Raw genomic sequence first — 25,241 nt, forward strand, 5'->3', positions numbered from 1 at the left:
CAAGTAGCGAGGCGTTGAACACCTTGCTTTAACCACTAGATTGCTTCTCTGATACATTTTAATTTTTATATATATTTCAGTTTCTTTTCATCAGGAACTAGGGTGCTTTTCCCCCCTCCCCCCCAAAAAAACACATTTCTACCATTTCCACTATCAGAGCAATTGTGTCATTAAATACCTGGGGGCTGGTCTGCAAACCCATTGCAAAGCTGCACATCGCTTTTTGTAAAAAGAAAGAAAGAAGAAAGAAGAAAGAAGAAATACTTGAGTTGCTCCACAAATCACAATGGTGCAATAAAACATCAAAAGAATAATGTGCAAGTAGCAGTTTTCAGATGTGCTCCTTCCACTTGCATAAAGCATTATGTGTTTCATTTCCATTTCTTTCGAATACAAGGAAGGAAGAAGTCATCAGATTAGAACGTCACCTATGAACGAGACTAATCAAAAAGTCACTTAAACAAAGCCTAATTATATACAAACAAATTACACATATCCTATGGTCCCAGTAATTAACTAAAGCATTAAAAAACCACCCAAAATTGTATGTTACAATATAAACAATCCTGTAAAAAATTGATAAAATGCCAAACAATTTGCAAAAAAATTCATCACATTTATATCTTTCCCCCTGTAACTGTTATAAAGCTGGTTAGTTTTGCTATGCTTGGCCCACATTTGGTCTAACTGCACTTTTACAAGAGAGTCCCATACATGTCTAAGCATAAATTAAGTCCTATTGAATTCAATAGGTGTCAAGAGCGGGAGTACTGAGTAGGTCGGCAATAATTTACACAATTTCAGTGAAGTTAACTCTTTATTCAAGGAAACACAGTCGACTCAGGAGTCCAGGCCTAGTGAGCACAGCAATTCATCCCAGTAGATCTTGCCCCTCTGAGGCAGTTATGTGGACTACCCCACAGTTTCCTAAGTCTTCTCCTCCCCCAGGTCCTTCTCAAGCAATCTGAGACAATGTCACCATGACTGTCTTTGCTCTGCCCTCTTCATACCTTTTCTGGTTCTGGGAGACCAGCCTACCTCCTCGCTGCCTCTGGGCCCTCCTCCTATCCAGCCTCCTCTTCTGCTTCTGATTCTGGACTGCCCTCTGCCACAGCCTCTTCCTGCTCACTAAACCCTGTTATCTCTTCAGCTTCTGACACCTCCTCCTCCTAATCTATTCTCTCTTTTTTCCCTCTGCACACTCATCGTTGTCCCACCACCACTCCCTGGGCTCTGAGCCTTCTTCCCTTGGCGGTTCCCCAACCGGTGCCTGCCACTTTTGTGCCCAGGATGGGAGCGTGAAAAACGGGTGCAGGAGGCGGGAGAGATATGTCAGGCTGGTGGAGCGTCAAGGGCTTCTACAACTCCTCCTACTGCCTCCACCTCTCCTGCTCCACTGTCTCCCAGGACCAGAAGAGGAGTGAAGTGGGAGGAGCAGAAGGTAACACACAGACACACTCCTGCTTGCTCGCAGCTCAGGTGGGGAAGATACATAAGCTGAGATCGGGGGTCGGGCCTCTCTGCCTCACCTAGGAGTAGATGAGAGAAGTAGGACTAATGGACATGCCTTTCCCTAACTTTTAAGGTTTGTTGTTGTTGTTGTTTAGTCGTTTAGTTGTGTCCGACTCTGCGTGACCCCATGGACCAGAGCACGCCAGGCACTTCTGTCTTCCACTGCCTCCCATAGTTTGGTCAAACTCATGCTGGTAGCTTCAAGAACACTGTCCAACCATCTCATCCTCTGTCGTCCCCTTCTCCTTGTGCCCTCCATCTTTCCCAACATCAGGGTCTTTTCCAGGGAGTCTTCTCTTCTCATGAGGTGGCCAAAGCATTGGAGCCTCAGCTTCAGGATCTGTCCTTCCAGTGAGCACTCAGGGCTGATTTCCTTCAGAATGGATAGGTTTGATCTTCTTGCAGTCCATGGGACTCTCAAGAGTCTCCTCCAGCACCATAATTCAAAAGCATCAATTATTTGGCGATCAGCCTTCTTTATGGACCAGCTCTCACTTCCATACACCACTACTGTGAAAACCATAGCTTTAAGTATACGGACCTTTGTTGGCAAGGTGATGTCTCTGCTTTTTAAGATGCTGTCTAGGTTTGTTATTGCCTTTCTCCCAAGAAGCAGGCATCTTTTAATTTCGTGGCTGCTGTCACCATCTGCAGTGATCATGGAGCCCAAGAAGGTAAAATCTCTCAATGCCTCCATTTCTTCCCCTGTGGCAGGCACTAGTACTTTTAAGGGTACTTTTGACAATAAAGAGTTGGTTCCTCCCTCTCCATCTGCCCTGCCTTATGCATTGCCCCCACAAATTTATTTATTTACTGAATTTATATCCCACTTTTCAACTCCAAGGAGCTCAAGGTGGAGTGCATGGTTTCCCCCCTTCCTTATCCCCTCAACAACACTGTGAGGTAGGTTAGGCTGAGAAACAGCAACTGGCCCAGTGAGCTTCATGGTTGTATGGGGATTTGAACCTTGGTCTCACGGATCCTAGGTTGGCACTCTAACCCAGGCTTCCTCAAATTCGGCGCTCCAGATGTTTTGAGACTACAATTCCCATCATCCCTGACCACTGGCCCTGCTAGCTAGGGATCATGGGAGTTGTAGGCCCAAAACATCTGGAGGGCCGAGTGTGAGGAAGCTTGCTCTAACCGCTAGACCACACTGGCTCTCATAATCTGCCTGATTATGAGTCCTCGCTGCCGCGCCAGCTTTCAAGATCCCTGGTCCTAGGGTGTGTGCATATATTAATAATAATAATATTTTTTTATTTATACCCCGCCCTTCCTGGTTCAAAAACCGGACTCATTGTGTGCTCCCTTCTCCCTACTCAATGGCAGAGATGACGGTGGCATTAAGCTGACCTAAAAACACGACTGATGCGTCACTACAGGAGATAATGCAGTAGCAGCCCGCCATCTGTGCCTTGCCACCCAACGCAATCATACAAATAATGCTAATTATCTGGGCAGAACAGTCCAAGCTAGGAGCCAGAGGGCAGCAGCTAAAACCGTCAGCGCAACTTTTTTCTGCGAGTAGCACCATTGCCGCCCCTGATCCAAATCGCCCTCCGTCTGAAGCCCGCTCCTATCAAACAGTCACAACGCTGCAATTTAGACAAATTGAAAGCACGGCGACAAACTGCTATTAGGAGCTGCCGATTACACGCTGAGCGTCAAAAGGGAAAAGTGGAGTGTTCCAAATGGGGACGCTAAATACAAAGAGCTAATTGCTGTTGCTTCAAAAAAGAAGAGAGAAATAAATAAAACAAAGCCACCAGAAAATGGGTCACAAGGGAGGCAGGCTGCCTTGAAACTGACTGATGTTTGTGGCAGCATCAGAATTCCACACCACAACAAGCTCAAAAGTTGCTGGAACCTTTGGAGGCCTTTGAAGTGGCAGCTGTACACAGAGAGTCAGTACCTATTATTTGGATTCCCTACTGAATACTTTGAGTAAGAGGAGCTGCTGAAAGACTTTAACCAGAGCGGCGTGAAGGCGGCCTGTTTGCAGATCGATCCGCTAAGGCAATCTCCAGCACCTTGAGCAGCTCAGACCTCATTTTAACAAGAACAAGTTTCCAGCTCTCATGAGGCTAGATTTTTGTTGTCGTGGTTTTTTTTTTCAAAAAGCTGGTTTTGATTAGAAAACGCAACACAAACACACACACATGGCATGGAGAGCCACCATCCCACAGTGCTTATCCCATGCCCCTATTGTTCTCTCACCATACGCTCAATGGGGAAAAAATATTGTGAAAAGAAAGACGAGGAACGAAAAGGAGAAGGAAGGATTGTTCGACATAATGGCTGGACAAAATTGTCCAACACCATCCTGATCTTATGGCTTAACTCTGCTACTGATAGAACGTCATATTCTCACACAGTGGTACCTCGGGTTAAGAACTTAATTCGTTCTGGAGGTCCGTTCTTAACCTGAAACTGTTCTTAACCTGAGGTACCACTTTAGCTAATGGGGCCTCCCACTGCCGCCACTGCGCGATTTCTGTTCTCATCCTGAAGCAAAGTTCTTAACCTGAGGTACTATTTCTGGGTTAGCAGAGTCTGTAACCTGAAGCGTCTGTAACCTGAAGCATCTGTAACCCGAGGTATCACTGTATTAACTGTCCTTGTGCAGATTTTCCATTGGGTTTAGGAATGCAGTCTTAATACTGCTTGTGTCTGTGTATGAATCATAGAATCATAGAGTTGGAAGAGACCACAAGGGCCAACGAGTCCAATCCCCTGCCAAGCAGGAAACACCATCAGAGCACTCCTGACATATGGTTGTCAAGCCTCTGCTTAAAGACCTCCAAAGAAGGAGACTCCACCACACGCCTTGGCAGCAAATTCCACTGTCGAACAGCTCTTACTGTCAGGAAGTTCTTCCTAATGTTTAGGTGGAATCTTCTTTCTTGTAGTTTGGATCCATTGCTCCGTGTCCGCTTCTCTGGAGCAGCAGAAAACAACCTTTCTCCCTCCTCTATGTGACATCCTTTTATATATTTGAACATGGCTATCATATCACCCCTTAACCTCCTCTTCTCCAGGCTAAACATGCCCAGCTCCCTTAGCCGTTCCTCATAAGGCATCGTTTCCAGGCCTTTGACCATTTTGGTCAAAGGGAGAGAAAGATGTATCCATAGCAGTGAACAGAGGAGAAATGACCGCCGGGACGAGTGCAGAGAGAATAAATGCTATGGTACACCTGCAGCAGCACAACCGAACATCTTCATCTGCTCCAGCTGCAACAAAACAAGTCTCTTCTGCATCGGTCTCCATAGCCACAGTAGTCGCTGCAACCTTCTAACCCAAAGTCTCACACCCAAAGTCACTCTCTTCCTTTGTTTCCTGAAACAGATGGGTTCCAACCACCATATATATCTATGCCACAAACACATTAGAAGACGTGGCTGAGGGGACTTATGATGGAAGCTTATAATTCTGTTAAAGGACACTCAAAAGAAGCAGGACGACGAATGCTCACGCTCTTCACTGAGAAGACAGGAAGATCTAGCTCAGATCCAACTTGAACGGCGCACACCACTAGACACGTGGATCAGTTAATGTCCTCCTGGGAAGACCATACATCTTTTTCTCCATCAAAAGATGCACCCAGCAAGTTAAGTAAAGCCCAGAAAAACATTTCATTCATTCATTCATTCATTCATTCATTCATATACCACAAATATGGCAGAATGGCTTCTAAGAGGCTTACAACTATACAGTAAGGATACTTATCCAGATACACATCTGCATACACACCAATGGTGCATCTGTTTTGGCGTGTGGGATGTTCCCTTCCCGGACCAAGGCAAAGTCATCAGTTCAGCATCCTAAGCCCTTAAGGCTGTGAATTTCGGCATGAAACCAGACAGGCGATGTTGGGGACAGGGATTTCAGAATCAGAGAGGAAGAGGAAGATTTCCAGAGGTCAGCAGGGAAGGTTTAGGGGCCAACTTTAGCTACCTGCCCCAGTGGCGTAGCGTGGGTTGTCAGCACCCGGGGCAAGGCAAGTAATTTGCGCCCCCTAACCCGTGGATTTGCGCCCCCTAACCGTGGATTTGCGCCCCCTAATCCTAACCCCCAGATGTTGTGCCCGGTGCAGCCGCCCCCCCCCCTGCACCCCCACGCTACGCCACTGACCTGCCCTTCCCCATGAAGAGCAGAAACAGGATCTACACAGGTTGCAAAATTTGGAGAGACAAAAATTGGTGCAGAAGATTCATTGCCCTGCTTTCAGATTTTTTTATCAAGAAAATACATTGAACCAGATCCTGCCCTTAGCAATACTGCCAGGTCAAAAAGCCAAAATAGCTGGTGCCACCAGGACACTGCAAACAGAGAGCGAGAGAGAAAGTGGGCTAAATCTGGTCCATATGCGTGAGGAATCCCAATCTGAGCTACAAGCTTTTATTCATTTGTTCAATGGCTCTTGCCTTTTAGAAAAACCTTTCTTGCAATGTACCTCACAACAACATGTAAACAAGATATAAAACAGCATAATTAAAAAGCAAACTCCCTGAAAAACACATAATCTACTGACAACAGCAACCAGCAATTTATCACTGAAGCTGTGGTCAGTCCAGGAAAACCATAAAAATGACAAAACAGAGCAGCAGCAGCAGCAGCATAACAGCAGCCCGATTAAAACCCTTAAAAATTACGGGAAGCTTATCGAATCCTCATGCAAATATGTGGGTGTTTCATTGCCTTGGACTTGCTGTTCTACCTGAGAAATGAACCAGGGTATTCAGTCAGCTAGCTCAGTGATTAATTTGGCCCCACCATAATGGACATACAATTCCCTGCCTTTGTGTTAGCTGCAACAGTCATTTCCTTAATGTTATTCGATGTCTTCTTTTTTGGTAACTAATTATATGGCAGGGGAGACATTAAAAAGGCCTCAAAACACGTAACAAACAACGTTACAGACAGTTTTCTTTCTTCTCTTAAATGTGCAGGATGCACATTTGAGCAGCTTGTCAACAAAGAGAACATCAGATCTCAACTACTATTTTAAAAAAAGTTTTTTCCTACTTTTTTGTTGAGTACTGGAAGTTTGTCCCTGGCTCAGATATTATAATAGTAATGCACTTGCTTTTTAAAGGGGAAATGTAATTCTATCTCTCATGGTCAACGCGAAAGAAACTCAATAATGCCACAATTCACTCTACAATGATGGGGGGGGGGGGACTCTTTGGGATTAAGAGGAAGAATCTAACTTCCACACAGAATTTTTAGTACTGAAATGACCATAAGCATGTCATCAAACATCAGGAACAACTGTATATACTTGGGACTGACTCTCTATTGGGGGTATACTGTACTGTTTTTATCATAAGACTTTAAATAAAGAGAGACCCCCAGTTAAAGAAACCAGGTTTCAGTGATGGAAAATCTGAAGGAGAAAGGGGAAATGCAATCTATTCTCTGTAGCGGATCATGTGAAAACCTACTGGTCTGGAAGATGCACCCTAATTGTGAAAAACCCATTTGAATTAGCCTATTGATTGCTCATTTGTTAGCTGGCCAGCATCAAATATGTTTTGAGACTGGCTGTGTCCCAGCAGGACTGATCTCACTCTGGATCATTCCGATAAAAAGAAGGAAAGGTTCCGTTGCAGTTGCTTTGCTTTCTATGGACATTAACTCTCTGCACCTCCAAAAGCAAACTTAAACCAAAGAAAGGAAAAGAAATACAGTACAGCTTTCAGCACCTTCAGGAACATAGTAAGCTGCTATTTGCACCAGGTGAGATTGTCCATCTAGTCGGCCATTGAATGGCATGATCCAATTCTCCGAAGTCTTAGATGTTTTTTGCACCACCTGCCAGCTGATCTTTTTAGCTGGAGATGACAAGGTTTGAACCCGGGACCTTCTGCACACAAAGCCAATGTTCTGCCACTGAGCAGTGGTGCATCTCAGCACCTTTTCCCAGACAGCTTGGCTCTCCAAGACCCTTTTTGCTAGTAAAAGATTCCATCAACGTTGTCTCCGAACATTTTTACACATTGCTTGGAAAGACAGGCGAATTAATGCCAGTGTACTGGAAGAAGCAAAGATCACCAGTGTCAAAGCAATGATTCTTCAACATCAACTTTGCTGGACTGGTCATGTTGTGCGGATGCCTGATGATCGTCTTCCAAAGCAACTACTCTATTCCAAACTTAAAAATGGAAAGCATAATGCTGGTGGTCAGAAGAAGAGGTTTAAAGACTCTCTCAGGGCAAATTTTAAAAGATGTAGTAGAAACACCGACAACTGGGAAACACTGGCCTGTGAGCGCTCCAATTGGAGAACAGCCTTTACCAAAGGTGTCATGGGCTTTGAAGACACTCGAACTCAGGACGAAAGGGAGAAACGTGCTAGGAGGAAGGCACACTTGGCAAATCTACACCGTGATCAACTCCTGCCTGGAAACCTATGTCCCAACTGTGGAAGGACGTGTGGATCCAGAATTGGCCTCCAGAGTCACTTACGGACTCATTGTTAAAACTGTGTTTATGGAAGACAAATTTACTCAGCTACAAGTGATCGCCAAAGAAAGAAAAAAGACTTGAAACATTCTGCATAGAGGTACGTCCACTTACCACTTAGTACAGACCCTCCTTCTGAATATAAATGTGTGATTTTGCTATGCCTACCTTAGATGATTCTGGCTCCCCGTGCTGTCTCTTGGGCGTCCCTTTGGACTCGAGCAACTTGGAAGAGCTCTCCTTCTTATGGGAAGAAGAGTCCACTCTCTCGCCTTCAAGTTGCAGGTTAATTCCTTCCGTGTGGACAGAGAGATCGATACCATTTGGATTTAGACTGCAATGGATAGCTGGAAGAAGGAATTGCAATGAGTCTGGAGTGTAGGAAAGGACAACATGAAAGGTTTTCAACCACTCTAGCATCACATGAGGAAACGAAAGCCAGGGCATGCATCTTTTTAATCTATGAGATGTAGGCTATTGATTTATTTCATAAAAAGAATACACAACTGTAGAAGAACCCTCAAAGAGGTTCACAAAAAGATAAAATAATACAAGCATCAAAATAAAAGTTTACAGCAATAATTTGAAACATACAGGAAGTTAAAACAACAATAGACTACAACAGATCAAAACTCATCGCAGCTTTCTAAGCATGTGGGTAGGCTTGTCTTAAACAAGAAATGCTTTATAGCAGGCACCCAAAAAATACAGTGAAGGCAACTGCTTGATATCAATAGGCAGGGAGTCCCAAAGTTTAGGAGCTGACACACAAAACAACTGAGTTCTTACAAATGTGGAGCAGGTATCATATGTGGCCAATTCCACTGATCGAAGCAGACAAGTGGGCACATAAGGGGTAAACTGATCTCGAGTTGTTAAGGGCTTTGTATACTAATAGCGGGATGCGGGTGGCGCTGTAGGTTAAACCACAGAGCCTAGGACTTGCTGATCGGAAGGTCAGCGGTTCAAATCCCTGAAATGGGGTGAGCTCCCGTTGCTCGGTCCCTGCTCCTGCCAACCTAGCAGTTCAAAAGCATGTCAAAGTGCAAGTAGATAGGTACTTCCTGCTCCGGCAGGAAGGTAAACGGCGTTTCCGTGCGCTGCTCTGGTACGCCAGAAGCGGCTTAGTCATGCTGGCCACATGACTCGGAAGCTGTACACCGGCTCCCTCGGCCAATAAGGTGAGATGAATGCTGCAACCCCAGAGTCGGCGTCGACTGGACCTAATGGTCAGGGGTCCCTTTACCTTTACCTTATACTAATAGCAATACAGTGGTACCTTGGTTCTCAAACGCCTTGGTACTCAAACAACTTGGAACCCAAACACTGCAAACCCGGAAGTGTTTTGGTTTGCGAACTTTTCTTGGAAGCCGTATATGCTCCGCTTTGAATGCCGCACTTCCATTTTGAGCGTTACGCTGAGGTCTGTCTGTTTTTGCTATTTATTTTGCATTTTTGTTTTTGCGGCTTCTTTGTTTTGTTTTTGTGACTGTATGGAACCCAGTTTAGCGATTGATTGATTGATTGATTGATTGATTGACTGTGTGACAGCAGTACATTGTTTATTCTTTCATTTTATGGATCAATGGTCTCGTTAGATAGTAAAATTCATGTTAAATTGCTGTTTTGGGGTTGTCTTTACAAGTCTGGAATAGATTAATCCATTTTGCATTACTTTTTATCATAGAATCATAGAATCATAGAATCATAGAGTTGGAAGAGACCACAAGGGCCATCGAGTCCAACCCCCTGCCAAGCAGGAAACACCATCAGAGCACTCCTGACATATGGTTGTCAAGCCTCTGCTTAAAGACCTCCAAATGAGAAAGCACACCTTGGTGGGCCGCAGGTGGCGCTGTGGGTAAAACCTCAGTGCCTAGGACTTGCCAATCGTATGGTCGGCGGTTCAAATCTCTGCGATGGGGTGAGCTCCCGTCTTTCGGTCCCTGCTCCTGCCCACCTAGCAGTTCAAAAGCACCCCTAAGTGCAAGTAGATAAATAGGTACCGCTTTATAGCAGGAAGGTAAACGGCGTTTCCGTGTGCTGCGCTGGTGCTGGCTCAGCAGAGCAGCTCCGTCACCCTGGCCACGTGACCCGGAAGTGTCTCCGGACAGCGCTGTCTCCCGGCCTCTTAAGTGAGATGAGCGCACAACCCTAGAGTCGGACACGACTGGCCCGTACGGGCAGGGGTACCTTTACCTTTACACCTTGGTTTTGGAACAATTTGGTTTTGGAACCGGCTTCCGGAACGGATTAAGTCTGAGAACCAAGGTGGCACTGTATCTTGAACTTGGCCCAAGAGCAGATCAGCAACCAGTGCAGATCTCTGAGCACAGGAGTTGTATGCTGACAAGACTATGCAACTTGTTGTGAAGGAGAACAAGACAGTTCACACTTTACACTGAACACAAGCTGACTCTACACATGTACTTGCATTTGTGTGAAAGACTGGACTCCTACTGAGTACAGTGGTACCTTGGGTTAAGAACTTAATTTGTTCCGGAGGTCCGTTCTTAACCTGAAACTGTTCTTAACCTGAGGTACCACTTTAGCTAATGGGGCCTCCCGCAGCTGCTGTGCTGCCGTTGTGCGATTTCTGTTCTCAACCTGAAGCAAAGTTCTTAACCCGAGGGTTAGCGGAGGGGTAGCGGAGTCTGTAACCTGAAGCGCCTGTAACCTGAAGCGTCTGTAACCCGAGGTACCACTGTGGACCATGCAGTCTAATGTTACAGACGAATGGCTGTGCAGGTGTCCTGTTCAACTAGTTGTATTGCACAGATTGTACACTTGTTGAATATGACATGTGAGACCCCTAAAGCATTTGCTGTTGCTCTGCCTTAACCCTGTTTCTTCATCCTTTAGACATTTACAGGATTTACAGCATGTATTGTGAACGCATGTATTTCTTGACATAAGCCAATTAGATGTGGTGTCATTAGACAACGACGGATCTAGCAGGAGGATTTCTTCTGTACAATCTGAGTAATGTTATTCATAGTCTACAAATTGAAAAGTTATGATACATCTAACTTCTTTATTCAGGGTAACAAGGGGGAAGAAAAGCTTACATAGCAATGGCACTCTATAGCAGAATGGATTAACCAGGAAAGAGCTCTTTTAAAGCCTGCACAGAGTCAAATGAGCTGCACTCTCAGCCTGCACTTTCGTAGGATTATTCTATTAGCCAAATTTATTTATCCAGTTCCGTACACTAAGCCTTTTTCAAATGACAGTTCTCGGTTTCTTAAACAATTACATGGTGGGGGGCGGGGCGGAGAACAGCTTCTGCACCGAGTTAAAATTGTTTGGAATTCAAATCAGTCCACATTATCCAATGTAACATTTGTGAGATATATTCTAAAGACTCCTATAAATGACTAAAGGTTGAAAATCCTTGAGTGAAATCTTTGACAAATATATATATATAAAAAGACCTCACCCACATTCCAGCCAGGCAAAAGAATTTGAGGATGGGGTGGAGCAGGGGCGAAGGAAGGGGGGTGGAGGTGGGCTGTCCCAGGTGTCACCACTGAGGGGGGTGACAAAATGGCAGGCGGCACTCACCGTGGGGCCTGCAGCGCGCCCGAGCCACGCGTCTCTCCTAGGAGTGACGTGGTGGCTTGGGCGCCGGCAGGCTCCAGGCAGCCCCAAACGGTCTACCTGCCACCTCCCCCTCAGCTGTAGGGCGGCTGAGTGGGAGGAGGCAGGCAGACTCCTTGGAGGCCCCATAGAGCGTCCTGCCCCAGCTCGCCCCACCCCTGGGCACAATTTGGCCCATGGAGAGATCTCTGCTGGAGTGAACCGGCCCAGGCGAAGTAAACCTTGCAGACCCCTGCCTTAGAGGGTTGGACTAAGAACTGGGAGATCAGGGTTCAAATCACCCGGAATCTCTAGGATGTTGTTATTTCAGACCGATCAGCTTGCTCCGCCGCTGAGGTGGAGAAGAGTCGGTGAAGGATCTGACCTTGGAAGAGAGAGGACGTATATTTATAATAATAATAATAATTCATTATTTATACCCCACCCATCTGGCTGCGTTTCCCCAGCCACTCTGGGCAGCTTCCAGCCAAATATTAAAAACAATATGGCATCAGACATTAAAAACCTCCCTAAACAGGGCCACCTTCAGTTGTCTTTTAAAAGTAAAATAGTTGTTCATTGCCTTGACATCTGCTGAGAGGGCGTTCCACAGGGCAGGCGCCACTACCGAGAAGGCCCTCTGCCTGGTTCCCTGTAACTTGATTTCTCGCAGTGAGGGAACCACCAGAAGACCCTCGGTGCCGTACCTCAGTGTCCGGGCTGAACGATGGGGGTGGAGACGCTCCTTCAGGTATACTGGACCAAGGCCGTTTAAGGCTTTAAAGGACAGCGCCAACACTTTGAATTGTGCTCGGAAACGTACTGGGTCGGTAGAGTCCCAAGGACTAAGCAGAGAGGCCTGGGGAGTGCAATTGGCCCCGTGGGCCTGAGGTTTTCCCACCTGCTACGTGCACACTCACAAAAAAAAAAGAGTAAAAGGATATCCCCTCAAGGAGTCCCTACATTGCAAAACAGAAGCAATGTTTTAGCATAGACAGGCACCAGAACGCAGGGGCAGCCTCCCTAGATTGTAGGGGGTATTTTGGAACATGCCCACTGCTGCTTCCTTCCTATCATTCCAAGTGTATACAGTGGTACCTCGGGTTACATACGCTTCAGGTTACAGACGCTTCAGGTTACAGACTCCGCTAACCCAGAAATAGTACCTCGGGTTAAGAACTTTGCTTCAGGATAAGAACAGAAACCGGGCTCTGACGGCACAGCAGCAGCAGGAGGCCTCATTAGCTAAAGTGGTACCTCAGGTTAAGAACAGTTTCAGGTTAAGAACGGACCTTCGGAACGAATTAAGTACTCAACCCGGGGTACCTCTGTATACTTGAATGTGCCTGGCTGTCGTTACCCTCCTCCAAACGAAGCCTCCCAATATGTGGAATTGGTTTAATATTCTTTTATAGCAGATAGCCAGCCTTAAGCCACACGCGGACACCCCTGGAGGATTCCCTGCCTGAGAGAAAAGCCTACGAAGGCATCCTCTGCAGGCCTCCGGGGTGCGCGCTGTGACCTCGGAGGACAACCAAAAATAGAGATTTCCAAACCAAGCTAATTGGTCAGTCAAGCAGGGGGCAGATGGATCTGCAACAGCCGCAGGTGACATTAAACTCCTGCATTTCCAAAAGTCACTAGCCAAGCAATTCGCAATTTCCCCAGAGGGACGAAGGTTATACAGTAATTTAAATCGAGCCGGGGTGTTTGTCACATCCCTAATAAAAGAAGAATTGATACAAATGATCCTTCCAGTTATATCCTAGATATATAATTGAAAGTCTGGGAGGGTTAGGGGGGACTATTCAGTGGAAAACTACTCAGGTTTTAAATCAATGTTAGCCAGATTTGGGGCCGCCTGATCCAAAGTGGAGCTGAAATACTTGCATTTAAGCGGATTACTCCTATTGAAATCAATAGGGCTAAATCAACCCTAATCCAAATAATTCAATTTAAAACTATTGTAGAGCAAACTGTATGTGTGTCCAATATTTTTGAAGAATTCTTCCCCCGCTTTCTTCTGCTGGCACTGGAAAAATGAAGATGCAACAGACTCCATCTTTCCCCATAATCTCTCTGCCTACAAGCGTGAGAAGAATTCTGTGTCCCCTTTTCTTGCTTGTCCACCAGAGCCAAGAACCCCCTAGATCAGAAGATCAGCAACTGGAAGCCTAAGAGCCAAATCTGCTCTTACCCCACTTGCCAACTCAGAGGCAAGACGGAACATGAGGAAAGAGTGGTCTTTAAATAAAAACATCTTGGAGCCCGGGCCACAGGGAGGTTAGACTGGCCTCAACCAGAGCTAGGGCTTTTTCAGCCGTGGCCCTGATCTGGTGGGACGCTCTGTCACAAGAGTCTAGGGCCCTGTGGGATTTGACATCTTTCTGCAGGGCCTGCAAGATGGAGCTGTTCCACCAGGCCTTTGGCCAAGGCACAGTCTAACCCCCCTTTTCCTTCTGTAATCTTCATAGAACTCTAATCCGATGGTTGCCATTAATTTGATTCTGAATTGATTCTAGAATGTATTTTAATTAATTGACTGTGCGATTTTATGTACACTGTGCTATTTTTACCTGTTTTTTACCTGTTGTTTGGCCGGGGAGGGTGGGATACAAAATTATTATTATTACTTGCAGTTTTATCTCCTGCAAGCTCTGCCATTGTAGTTGAGCTTCATTCCACTGAGACTGGTATCTCCAAGACCCTGAACTTCCTGCCTGCAATAATTCAGAACTGACAAGATGATAACAAGACTCCATGGAGTTACTTTCACTAGATACCCTACAGATAATTTGATTATTTATTATTATTCCAAACTGCCCTATATCTAGTTTAGATCCACAGGCAGGTATACAAATACTGTTTCACAGTTTCCTTGAGAACGTGCTTATCCAAATTTGTTTATCACCGCAAACCTTCCGCTATGCAGCAGAGAAAATATAATTGCAAACATTTTAACAACGATTTTTTTAAAAAAAGCTTTCTGCTATTGGTTCTGACCTATTTCTTTCACTTTGACTGGAAGGAAGGAAGCAGTTAAAGGAACACTGTTTAAACTCCAAGCTCTATAAATAGAGTTTCCTTGGCAGCTGTCTCAATGGGCTCATATTTAAAGACGGCCTGTATACTTCTTCTTAACCGCCTCCCAAATTATCCTTGTTAGAATGTAAAATAAGAAACGCAAACACCTTACACCACACTAAGTCAAGACAATGTTGCTCCTATAACCATGAGAGATTGACAGCCTTGACCTCTTACTGTGCTGGCAGCAATCAGTATATCATCCCCATATTGTTCAAGTACAGTACATATTGTGAAATCCAGAGTTTCCCAACCTGTTAACACTTAGGGCACCACGTTTTCCTGCTTCCTTAAAGTTAGAGGCACAGTTCACCTGACAAACACACTGTAAGTAGCCTCCTTGCAGCTGCAAGATAGCCCAGCTAAAACTGCTCTCAGCATCCCGCTCACCTCTTCATCCAGGAATGGTGATGCTCCTGGAAGGTCTCTCCTCCTCCCGGAGGGGAGGGGTTGTGAGCGGGAGCAGCTTCCCACAGCGGCAGGGAGGCGTACTCGGCTCCCTGCTCCTGATTGCTTCTGCTGCCGCGGCCAAGCCTTCCAGCCGACCAATAGGGCCAGCTGGTGGGCGGGGCTAACCGCATTTAAACAGCTGCGGCAGCACTCAGTTCGCAGTCAGGTTCCTGCTTTCATCGGATCTCCTGCCCTCCCTCCCTTTTAGGTCAGCTTCCTTTGCGTATTGACCTTGCTATGGACTTTGGTTAGTTGCCTTGGTTGCCCAAGGGGCCCGGTAGGACATTTTTATCCATTTGGCAAATTGGCACCAGCCTCTTGGTTTCTTCGCCTACCTTGTAGCAATTCGTCACAACTTTCTGGTATTGGCGGTTAGGCATTGGAATATGTGTGCTGTGTTGGAGGATCGGGTATGAGCCATCATCTACCCTTCCTCTTTTGGGTATTCCGTTAAAGGAATCCGGCGGTCGTGGATCCTGTCCAATGCGCTGCTGGTGGCTAGGGCCATGTTATGACCCCTGGTGATGTCATGGGGGAGCTTCCAGTTGTATTTGCATCAACAAGCTCCTCCCATTGGTTGTTAACATGACTCCTTGCTGAGCAGGGTGGAGTCATGTATTCGTGTTTCATCCAGTGCCTAAGCCAATACTACTCACATGCTGTAACCAATAAAAGTTGTGGCCTAATTTTGCCCATTAACCTAAAATAATGTGTCTTGGTATCTTATTTATAATCCTATGCAGGTGGCGGGTCCTTGACTCACAAGTCCTCCTTCTCCCAGTGCATATGAACTCTCCTATGAGCAGCACTGAAGAATCCTGGTGCATTGGCAAACCTGTGGCCCTACAGGTGCTGGGGGACTACAACTCCCATCAGCCATGGCCAACAGTTACGGGACCTGGAATCCAAAAATTCCTCTATTAAGGCCACAGGTTCCCCAGCCCCACACTTCAGTCTTCTGGGTTTAATGCAGGGAAGTGGTAGCAGAGGTGGATTTAGCCCAGCTTCTGGAAGGAGGTGGTAGGACTCTAGGATGTTGCCAGAGCCTCATACCTCCTTCCCAAAGCCTTGCACCTCCCTTACCCAGCTTTGGGAAGGCACAGTGAGTGCTGGAGGTGGTGTCCAATGTTGGCTTTGCACAGGGTGCCATATTACCAAGGTCCACCCCTGTTGGTAGCCAGGGAAAATAGAAGTTTGGCTAGGAATACTTGGGGACACCTGTGCATGGGACGATCTTGCTCCCAAAGGCATAGAACATTCAATGGTCCCAGCTTGGTGGCTTGATCTTAAGAGACATGCTTCCACACTTCTCAGTTTGAGAAGTACTACATGCCTAGAAGGTACATTTTATCATATGTGGTGGGATTGCAAAAAGGCAAAAGCTTATTGGGAAATGATATATAATGAGTTGAAGAAAATGTTGAAAATAACTTTTGCAAAAAACAACAACCAGAAGCCTTTCTACTAGGTATCTTAGGCCAAGATATACCAAAAGAAAAGAGGACTCTATTTATGTATGCCACTATGGCTGCAAGAATATTGATTGCACAAAACTGGAAGACTGGAGAAACGCCAACTAAAGAACAATGGCAAGAGAAGTTGATGAACTATGCAGAACTGGCAAAAATGACAGACAATGAGAAAAAGACAACAGTGACTTTGAAAAAGAATGGGAACCATTTCTATTATATTTGCAAAAACAAAGAAAGTCTATAGACTTGATGGCAGGATTTAAATAAACATTCACATCATTAGTATTAGAAAATGTGTAGAAGATAGAGAAATAATATGGTGTACTTATTTTCATCTTTATGTTTTTAGATTAGATGTTATTGTATAAATATGTTATTAGCACTTTTTCTTTTAGGAGGTAGCAAGGTGGGTGAAAGGAGAAACAAACCAGAAGCGGAAGTTGGGGGAAGCCTAGGGGGGGAGGGAGGAAGGAAGGAATACCGTAGATTCCGGCGTATTACGCAACTGGGGGTCGTCTTATAAGCCCAGTCTTATACGCTGGACAGCAGCAGTGGGTGGGCTCCGTGCCGGGAGAAAGCCATACCTGGCGTATAAGACGACCCCCAACTTTTTAACCTCTTTTCCGGGGTTAAAAAGTCGTCTTATACACCGGAATCTACAGTAGTAAATGTTATGGATATGAGATGTATGTAATGAATGAAAAAGAAAACTGAATAAAATTTTTAAAAGAGAGCGAGAGAAGTACTATATGCCTCAAACGTTCTGCTTCCCAACTGCAAGGCCCTCTTTCAGTCTTCGCCACCCTAGTGCCCTCCAGATGTGTTAAGCTACAACCAGTGGCGTAGCGTGGGGGGTGCAGGGGGGGCCGGCCGCACCGGGCGCAACATCTGGGGTTAGGGGGCGCAAATGCACGGGTTAGGGGCGCAAATGCACGGGTTAGGGGGCGCAAATTACTTGCCTTGCCCCGGGTGCTGACAACCCACGCTACGCCACTGGCTACAACTCCTTGGTTATTGGCTATGCTTCCTAGGGCTGATGGGATCTGGAGTCAAAAACAGCTGGAGGGCACCAGGCTTTGGAAGTTTGCCCAGCCTGAATGCCAAGGGTGGTTCTTTTTCATGAAGCTTGAAATATTTCCTGTTGCTATTTGGAGCAGACAGTTTAAGAAACCAGAATGCACAGTTCAAGAATACACACAACAAGGTGCAGCCCCTGGATTAAACTCGCTCTTCCTTGAGCAGAAAGAATGGGGAAGTAGCCAAAGAAAACAGAGAACAGAGAAGCTAAAATGCAAATATTTCTATGCCCACAATCACAAATTCACTGTCTTGTCCACAAAGGTGTGTTTGTGCCTGAATGGACTGCAGATTAATTGGTCGTTTAAATGTGTGAATCCAACCCCACTAGACAACAATTTCTTATCAGCTCAACCAACAATAATTTCCTAAAGAATTCAACAACAAAGCATCAAGTATTGGCCCAATTAGGACAATCAATAAACCAGCCAAGATATTTACAAGCATTTGGGCATGCACACAGCCTGTTAGTCCTCCTGTCACACAAGCTGAAAACAAACTAATATGTCTTTCATTAGCCATTGTTTCCCACTCTAGCCAAACTAGAAAAAAATGCTGTCACTGACACCAACGTCAGAGCAAGTCATGATATTAAGCCAGCTTCAAGCCATGGGTCACCATCCTGGCTTGTTCTTAAGATGGAAACAATCTTTTCCCAGCTTGAAATGGTGATTGCCATACGCCTGAATTTTCTCACTGCGGTCGGCAGCAGTGTCCGGGTGGAAATCGGGAAAATGTCCAGGAAAATCTGGATGTATGGCAGCCTATATTGGCAGTGCCATTTTTTTGCCATTTCCCCATAAAAATAGCTCAACATTTTCACTGTTTGAAATATGCTAAGCCTAGATTAAGGCTTCCTTTTGGCTCATGGGAAGAGAGATGCCAAGCTGCTAAGAGCACGGACAATCCAAGGCACATTCATCTCCACTTATAAAGAATACACTTATTTGTCCCATTGAACTACCATATTTTTCGTCCTATAGGGCGCACCAGCCCATAGGGCACACCTAGTTTTTTTGGGGGGGGGGGAATAAAGAAAAAAAATTTATTTCCCCCCCAGGCGCGGGGCTAGGGCAGGGGAAGCCCGAGCTTCCCCTGACCCCAGCCCCCAGAACAGGCTGCTATCTGCAAGCCTGGGGAGCCCGGCGGGAAGTCGCGCCGGGCTCTCAAGGCTTGCGGATATCTGCCCAAAGCCCGGGGCGCGCTCTGCTGCGCTCCCCAGGTTTCGGGCTGCAGGCTGCTGTCCGCAAGCCCTGGGAGCCCGGTGGGAAGTCACGCCGGGCTCCCAAGGCTTGCGGATAGGTTCCTGGTAGGTTCATTTTTGGAGGGGAAAAGGTGCGTCCTATAGGGCGAAAAATACGGTAAATGGGGCTTAGTTCTGAACAGGCATACAGGGGATACACATACATGTGGATTGGCCCCAGGCTTCAATTGAAAATGTAATTTACTGCCATGTACAAGTTAAGATATTTCTTTTCACAAAGCCTTTTGGTTGACTTAAGTTTATTTATCTTGTTTTAGTTTACTCCTTTTAAAAGCTGTGTTATTTGCAGGTTGTTTTCTTTTTTTAAAAAAAGTACTGTTCTTAACTTGGAGTTGAGTTCTATCTTGGCGGTCTCATGTGTAACTGAGAGGTAAGATAAAAAAATTAAACAAATAAATCCCAGTCTACAGAAATTAGAGCAGGCACAGGCAAACTCGGCCCTCCAGATGTTTTGGGACTACAATTCCCATCACCCCCGACCACTAGTCCTGTTAGCTAGGGATCATGGGAGTTGTTGTCCCAAAACATCTGGAGGGCCGAGTTTGCCTATGCCTGAATTAGAGTATTTATTGTCTCATTGGAATGTGTCCAGGACAATGTAATCCTATTTATGTAATCCCATTTATGTTTACTCAGAGTAAATCCCATTGCATTCGGTAAGGCTTACTCCCAGGTAAGTACGCAGCCCTAACTAGGTTTGAAATAAAAACTGCACTTTCTTTTTTCCCCTATGACAATTCCCACAGCAGAAGAGATAAGCCACTCCATTGAAGTTAAAAACGCCCAGTCTCTTCAGCAGTGGAAACATGCCTATCCCATCAGATATGTCCCTTCTTTGGATCCAAACCAATGGGACCACCTTTCCTGTTGCAGCGCTAAAGTGGTATCCAATTTGGTTTTACAGAGAGAGAAAAGATATAAAGCCTACCATTTTAGACTGGCTTTTTTAAAGCATTTATTTTCCAGAAACAACTTAGAACTAATTCACTTTTTTTTACACATTCATATGTTTTTATACTATCTTTTGCAGAATATTGCTCTTCTTGTCTTTTTTCTTGTTCTTTTTTTGCCCACCTTCAATTTTAATTCTATGGTTTATGTTCACAGGCTGGGATTCTACAATTCAGCATGTCCAAAGGGCCTTTGGGCTTCTATTTTTCAAACAGTGCCCCTTGTTGCTTTTGAAACTGAGGAGACTTTGAAAATAAGATTGCAAAGATATGGCATAAGATTAGGGGTACCTAAAGTATTTGTTTGAGTCTCAGTGACAACATTTTTTTTTAAATGTTTTAAACTGATTGTATCATTTTGCACTTTTATATTCTTCGTATAAGAGGTGTAGAACTAAATAAATTTCAAAAAATTAAAATGTGAGGAAAAAATTAAAGAGTTTGCCACTATTGGCATGAGAAAGATGGGCTGCCTCCTTTTCTGTTCCTTCAAGAGAAGAGAGCTATGCTAAAAGTTGAGTCTCCAAAATTTCATTTAATATTTCAGGATTAGCAGCAGGAGGAGAGATAAAGAGAACCGACAGAAACAGAGAGAGAAAAGAACGAAGGTGATTTCTACATAAAATGATGAAGGTGGCAGAAAAAGGGAAGAATTAAAATAACCTGATAACTATTCTAAAATTAATATTAATGATTATCGTTGTTTTGTTTCAGTCCATATATTCTCATGGACAAGCAACATGTAGCTTTGTAAAAGGACTCACTAAAAAGGTAGTCAAATGCAAAAGATGAGACTCCTGCACCTTTTATTATTCTTATTTTCTATTACTCCTGCACCTTTAATAGAGATGTAGAATACGGAATTTCAGCATATTATTATTATTATTATTATTATTATTATTTTATCATTTCAATTTATATACCACCATTTATCAAAAGATCTCAGGGCGGTGTACAACATTTGAAAAGCATTACAAAACATCAATGATAGAAAGCATACCGACAGACAGCCTAATATCATCATCATAACTAAACTCTCCCCACAAAAATGTGGCTTGCTCAACTATTAAAGGTGCAGGAGGCGCTCCCCGCCCCCAACAGGGTCAAAACTTTCTATGCTGAGGCCTATACTATAAGGTTGCGTACTGTATTACCAGCATATTGGCTGTTCGTTCATTTCCGGGCCAATTCAGAATGGAATTGTGATTAAAGCCCTAAATGGCTTAGGCCCAAAATTATCAGGGAGACCTTCTCAAGGGCTAAAATTCAGCAGAGGGCACCCTCTTAGTCGTTCCTTCACCCTCAGAAGCTCAGGGATGATGGTGGTGGCCCAACAGAGGGCATAAGCTATGGGATCCCTCCCCACACCTAGCACCTTCGGTTTACAGCATGGGTAGGCAAACTAAAGCCTGGGGGCCGTATCCGGCCCAATCGCCTTCTAAATTCACCCCGCGGACGGTCCGGGAATCAGCGTGTTTTTACATGAGTAGAATGTGTCCTTTTATTTAAAATGCATCTCTGGGTTATTTGTGGGGCCTGCCTGGTGTTTTTACATCTCTGGGTTATTTGTGGGGCATAGGAATTCATTCGCCACACCCCCACACCCCCCCCCCACAAAAATATAGTCCAGCCCCCCACAAGGTCTGAGGGACAGTGGACCAGCCCCCTGCTGAAAAAGTTTGCTGACCCCGGTTTACAGCTTTGGTTATATGCTGAAGATGCAACTCTTCACCCTTGCATTTGACGCTTGAGATACACCGTGAGATACAATCAATCAATCTTTTTATTTGGATGTTGCCTTTCCAAAGTTAAAACTATGCTCGTGATGGCTTACAATGTATATAAAAAAACCATAACTACAAACATAAAAGGAGTTGTAAATAATAAACAAAACTTCAAAAATTACACAACCAAACTGAACAACTTCCACACGAATCCAAAAGAAAGATACAAAAAATGAGTATCAACAGCAACTGTACCCCCCTCCAACAAAAACCCCCCAACTACGCCCCAACCCGAGGTGAATAAATAAGCTGTTAGCATGCATGTTTGCATGCATATTTGAAAGTACCTCAAAATGTGCATTCCATGCAAAACAACATGGTGCTGAATAGACGGGGTCCTTATTCAGAGGTGCATTTATGTCCATAGTTTGCCATCCTAAGTAATTTATGCATACAAGATGCAGATCTCCTACATAGGATCAGGGCAACTGAATGCAGATGTTGCTGAACATCCCAGAACTCCCACCAGCCCCAGCAAGGATGGCCAGCGGACAGGCATAATGGGGAGATACAGCTCCACAACATCTGGCAGAGTCAGTGTTTCCCCACGACGGAGAACTGCTTTGAGCAACTTTTCAGAAAATATCATAAGCTGACGATGGTATACTTGAGATACCTTGTGTGAACTGTTCCTGATGCTGTATTTTACATTCTTGTGACCTGCCCTGCAACCTCATGGTGAAGGCAAGTATTATATATATTATTATTATTATTATTATTATTATTATTATTATTATCTGTGAAGTATAAGTAATGGTGGGCAAGTTGGTCTTCCTGTCTGCTTGCTCACCATTATACGGTTTTTTCACAGAACAGGGGTGCCAACATGAATATAATGGGGGGGGCAGGTAAGCCCCATCCCACATAATCAATCACAATATGTGGCACTTGCACACAACATTTGAATGGCAATGCCCATCAACTTTTGGGCGGGCAGCCCCCTCAAATGTTTTACTGGGGGAGCCAAAGGCACCTTGGCCCCTAGGAGTTGCTTCCCATGTCACCAAACAACCACCAATAATTTTTTGAGGCACCCCCTGGGCCTTCGTTTGAAAAACCATGGCTCGAACCTACTTCACAGGTTTCAAACCCTCTTCCCAAACCAGCTCACAGGCACCGAAAACTCCCTTCTGTGTTTGACATTACAGAAAGGAGATATCTAACTTCCAAGGCCCCATGAACAAATTGCTGTTCAGGTGCAGCTCATCTGATGCAGCTGTGCGGAAATCCTGGGCCTTTCCTGATCCCTAAAACCAAACGGGCCCTCTGCGCATGTTCAACGGCGCTATTTAACTGCCGCATATCCCCAAATCAGCCGCAAAACCTAAACCTTAGCGTCTTTTTAAGGCTCAAGACCTTACACAGAGACCAACTTTGTGAAGCTGGGTAATGGGAATAAGATTTGTAAGAGTACTTGAAGATGTTGAAAAGCACCACGCTTGTCATATATTTTTTTCTTTTAAGCGGTATCTAAGGACATCAGAAAACCATTGCTTTGTGGGCAGAGGAGCAGCTACAGAGATACAGGGCTTCAACTAATGCAATTAATTTATTGTTGTTGTTGTTGTTGTTATTATTATTATTATTATTATGGGGGGATAGAGGGGATTTTCTATCAGAAATTACCTTTTTTACAGCAAGGCTGCTGTTTCTGACAGAAACCCCCCTCTATCCTGTGCTGCATACTCCCCAAAAATAATAATAATAATAATAATAGCTTTCAGAGAGGGGTTGGGCAAGGATGGGGGAAGGGAAGCAGCGGTACGTCTCCGACCAGGTGGGATGCTTCTACTGGCAACCCTTCCTGGCATGCATGAGAGGGGGCAGCGGCGGCGTTGACCCTTTTTTCGGGCACATGACGACCCACCCCCTTCCGCTTGTAAAGCGCCCATTCCTGTGCCCAGCCCATCGCGAGCATTTGGAGCATTTTGCAAAGGTGGGCTCCTTCCCTCGCCCCTCTCCACCTGAAGGATGCCTTCCCACCCCCATCCCCACCCCCGCTTCCTAGCCCAGCTCCTGGGGCTTCGCCTTCTCCAGGTGAGCGCCAAGGAAAAGAAATGGAGGTGGGTGCAAGGAAGGCGGTGCATCAGGAAGCAGGAGCGACCGCCCCTGGCTTTGCAAAAGGGAAAGGCAGGAGGACTGCAGCCCTTACCTTCCACAGCCATTCTCTCAGAGCTTGCTTAGGGCATGCATAGTTCGCCTGCCAAGGGATGCTGCTTCTCCTTCTCCTTCTCCTCCCCTCTTCCCCACCCCTTCTTCCTCCCTTTCTCTTTTCTTCCCCCTCCACTGTTTTCTCTTTTTTCCTCGTCTGCAACCAAAAGAGCAACCTGCAGCAAGAAAGGGTTAGCCCCGTTCCCGGTGCAGGCTGGGAAATGTAGTCTTTTGCCCGCAGGTCGGGCGAGGCCACAAGACCCTCCATCTGCTCGCTGCAAAGGCGGCTTTGCTGCGCATGCAATGCCCAGGGCGCGCGAAGCGAAGAGGGAGCTCCGGGTTTGGAAGGGTCCCGCGACTGCAGCCCATGACTCCGGGGCTCTGAAAGCTTTTGGGGGGCAGAAAACTACAAATCCCGGCACGCCGCGCTGCGAGGTTTTTCAGGGCGACCTGGCGTGGGGCTGTTTGATTGAGGACTTCCTCGTCAAATTGGAGGAGGAGACAGGTAGAGGAGGCAAAGCGTGTCGGGCGCAGGAGGGGAAAGGCGGCTAACTAGGGCAAGAAATCTTGCCAGGCTGGAGGAGCATCTGTCGCTTCTGTGTGGCTTCACTGCAGCTGCTAGAATGCAAAACGATTCCAAAAAAAAAAAAACCCAAAAAAACCCAACACAGACGCAGGACTCTGTTTCAGCAAATATCATTGGGAGAGGGAATTGTTATTGTTAACAACAATGTCTCCTGGTGTATGGAGACAGACAGACAGGTCGTTTATCCACAGCCAGAGGAGGAAGGAGCGCAGAGAGCAGAAACACTATGATGCACCTGTACCTGCAAAACCGGACACCTTCACCTGCCCCACCTGCAATAAAACATGTCTCTGTTATCTACAGCCCCAGCAGGCACTGTAACTCTCTAACAGTCTGACGTCACCTTCCATTGTCTCCCAAGACAGATGGATGCCAATAATAATAATAATAATAGTACAGTGGTACCTCGGGTTACATATGCTTCAGGTTACAGACGCTTCAGGTTACAGTGGTACCTCGGGTTACAGATGCTTCAGGTTACATACGCTTCAGGTTACAGACTCCGCTAAGCCAGAAAGAACTTTGCTTCAGGATGAGGTCAGAAATTGTGCTCCAGCGGCGTGGCAGCAGCAGGAGGCCCCATTAGCTAAAGTGGTGCTTCAGGTTAAGAACAGTTTCAGGTTAAGAACAGACCTCCGGAACAAATTAAGTACTTAACCTGAGGTACCACTGTACAGACTCCGCTAACCCAGAAATAGTACTTCGGGTTAAGAACTTTGCTTCAGGATGAGAACAGAAATCGTGCGGCGGCGGCAGCAGGAGGCCCCATTAGCTAAAGTGGTGCTTCAGGTTAAGTACAGTTTCAGGTTAAGAACGAACCTCCAGAACAAATTAAGTTCTTAACCTGAGGTACCACTGTAAT

At 45.6% G+C, this 25,241-nt stretch overlaps 1 protein-coding gene across 6 annotated transcripts in view; it reads right to left on the reverse strand.

Annotated features, from left to right (window-relative positions):
* The window catches only part of SAMD12 (sterile alpha motif domain containing 12), a 203,911-nt gene extending 179,900 nt beyond the window's left edge, over window positions 1-24,011 (reverse strand). For 2 of the 6 annotated variants that reach the window (XR_014549977.1, XR_014549978.1), the window contains exons 1-2: window positions 23,795-23,949; window positions 8,151-8,329 (exon numbers count right to left, since the gene is read on the reverse strand). Coding sequence is in view for 4 of the 6 variants with exons in the window: in XM_083622373.1 (XP_083478499.1) it covers window positions 8,151-8,329; window positions 23,795-23,807 (192 nt within the window). In the remaining 2 variants the exon portion in view is untranslated. Of the gene's footprint in view, window positions 1-8,150; window positions 8,330-23,794 lie in introns of all 6 variants that reach the window. The other 4 variants (XM_083622373.1, XM_083622372.1, XM_083622374.1 and 1 more) reach the window with 4 other exon arrangements.
* Between the last annotated feature and the right edge of the window lie 1,230 nt (window positions 24,012-25,241).

This window comes from Podarcis filfolensis, assembly GCF_964270895.1.
Source record: "Podarcis filfolensis genome assembly, chromosome: 7".
In the NCBI taxonomy this organism is placed as follows: Eukaryota; Metazoa; Chordata; class Lepidosauria; order Squamata; family Lacertidae; genus Podarcis; species Podarcis filfolensis.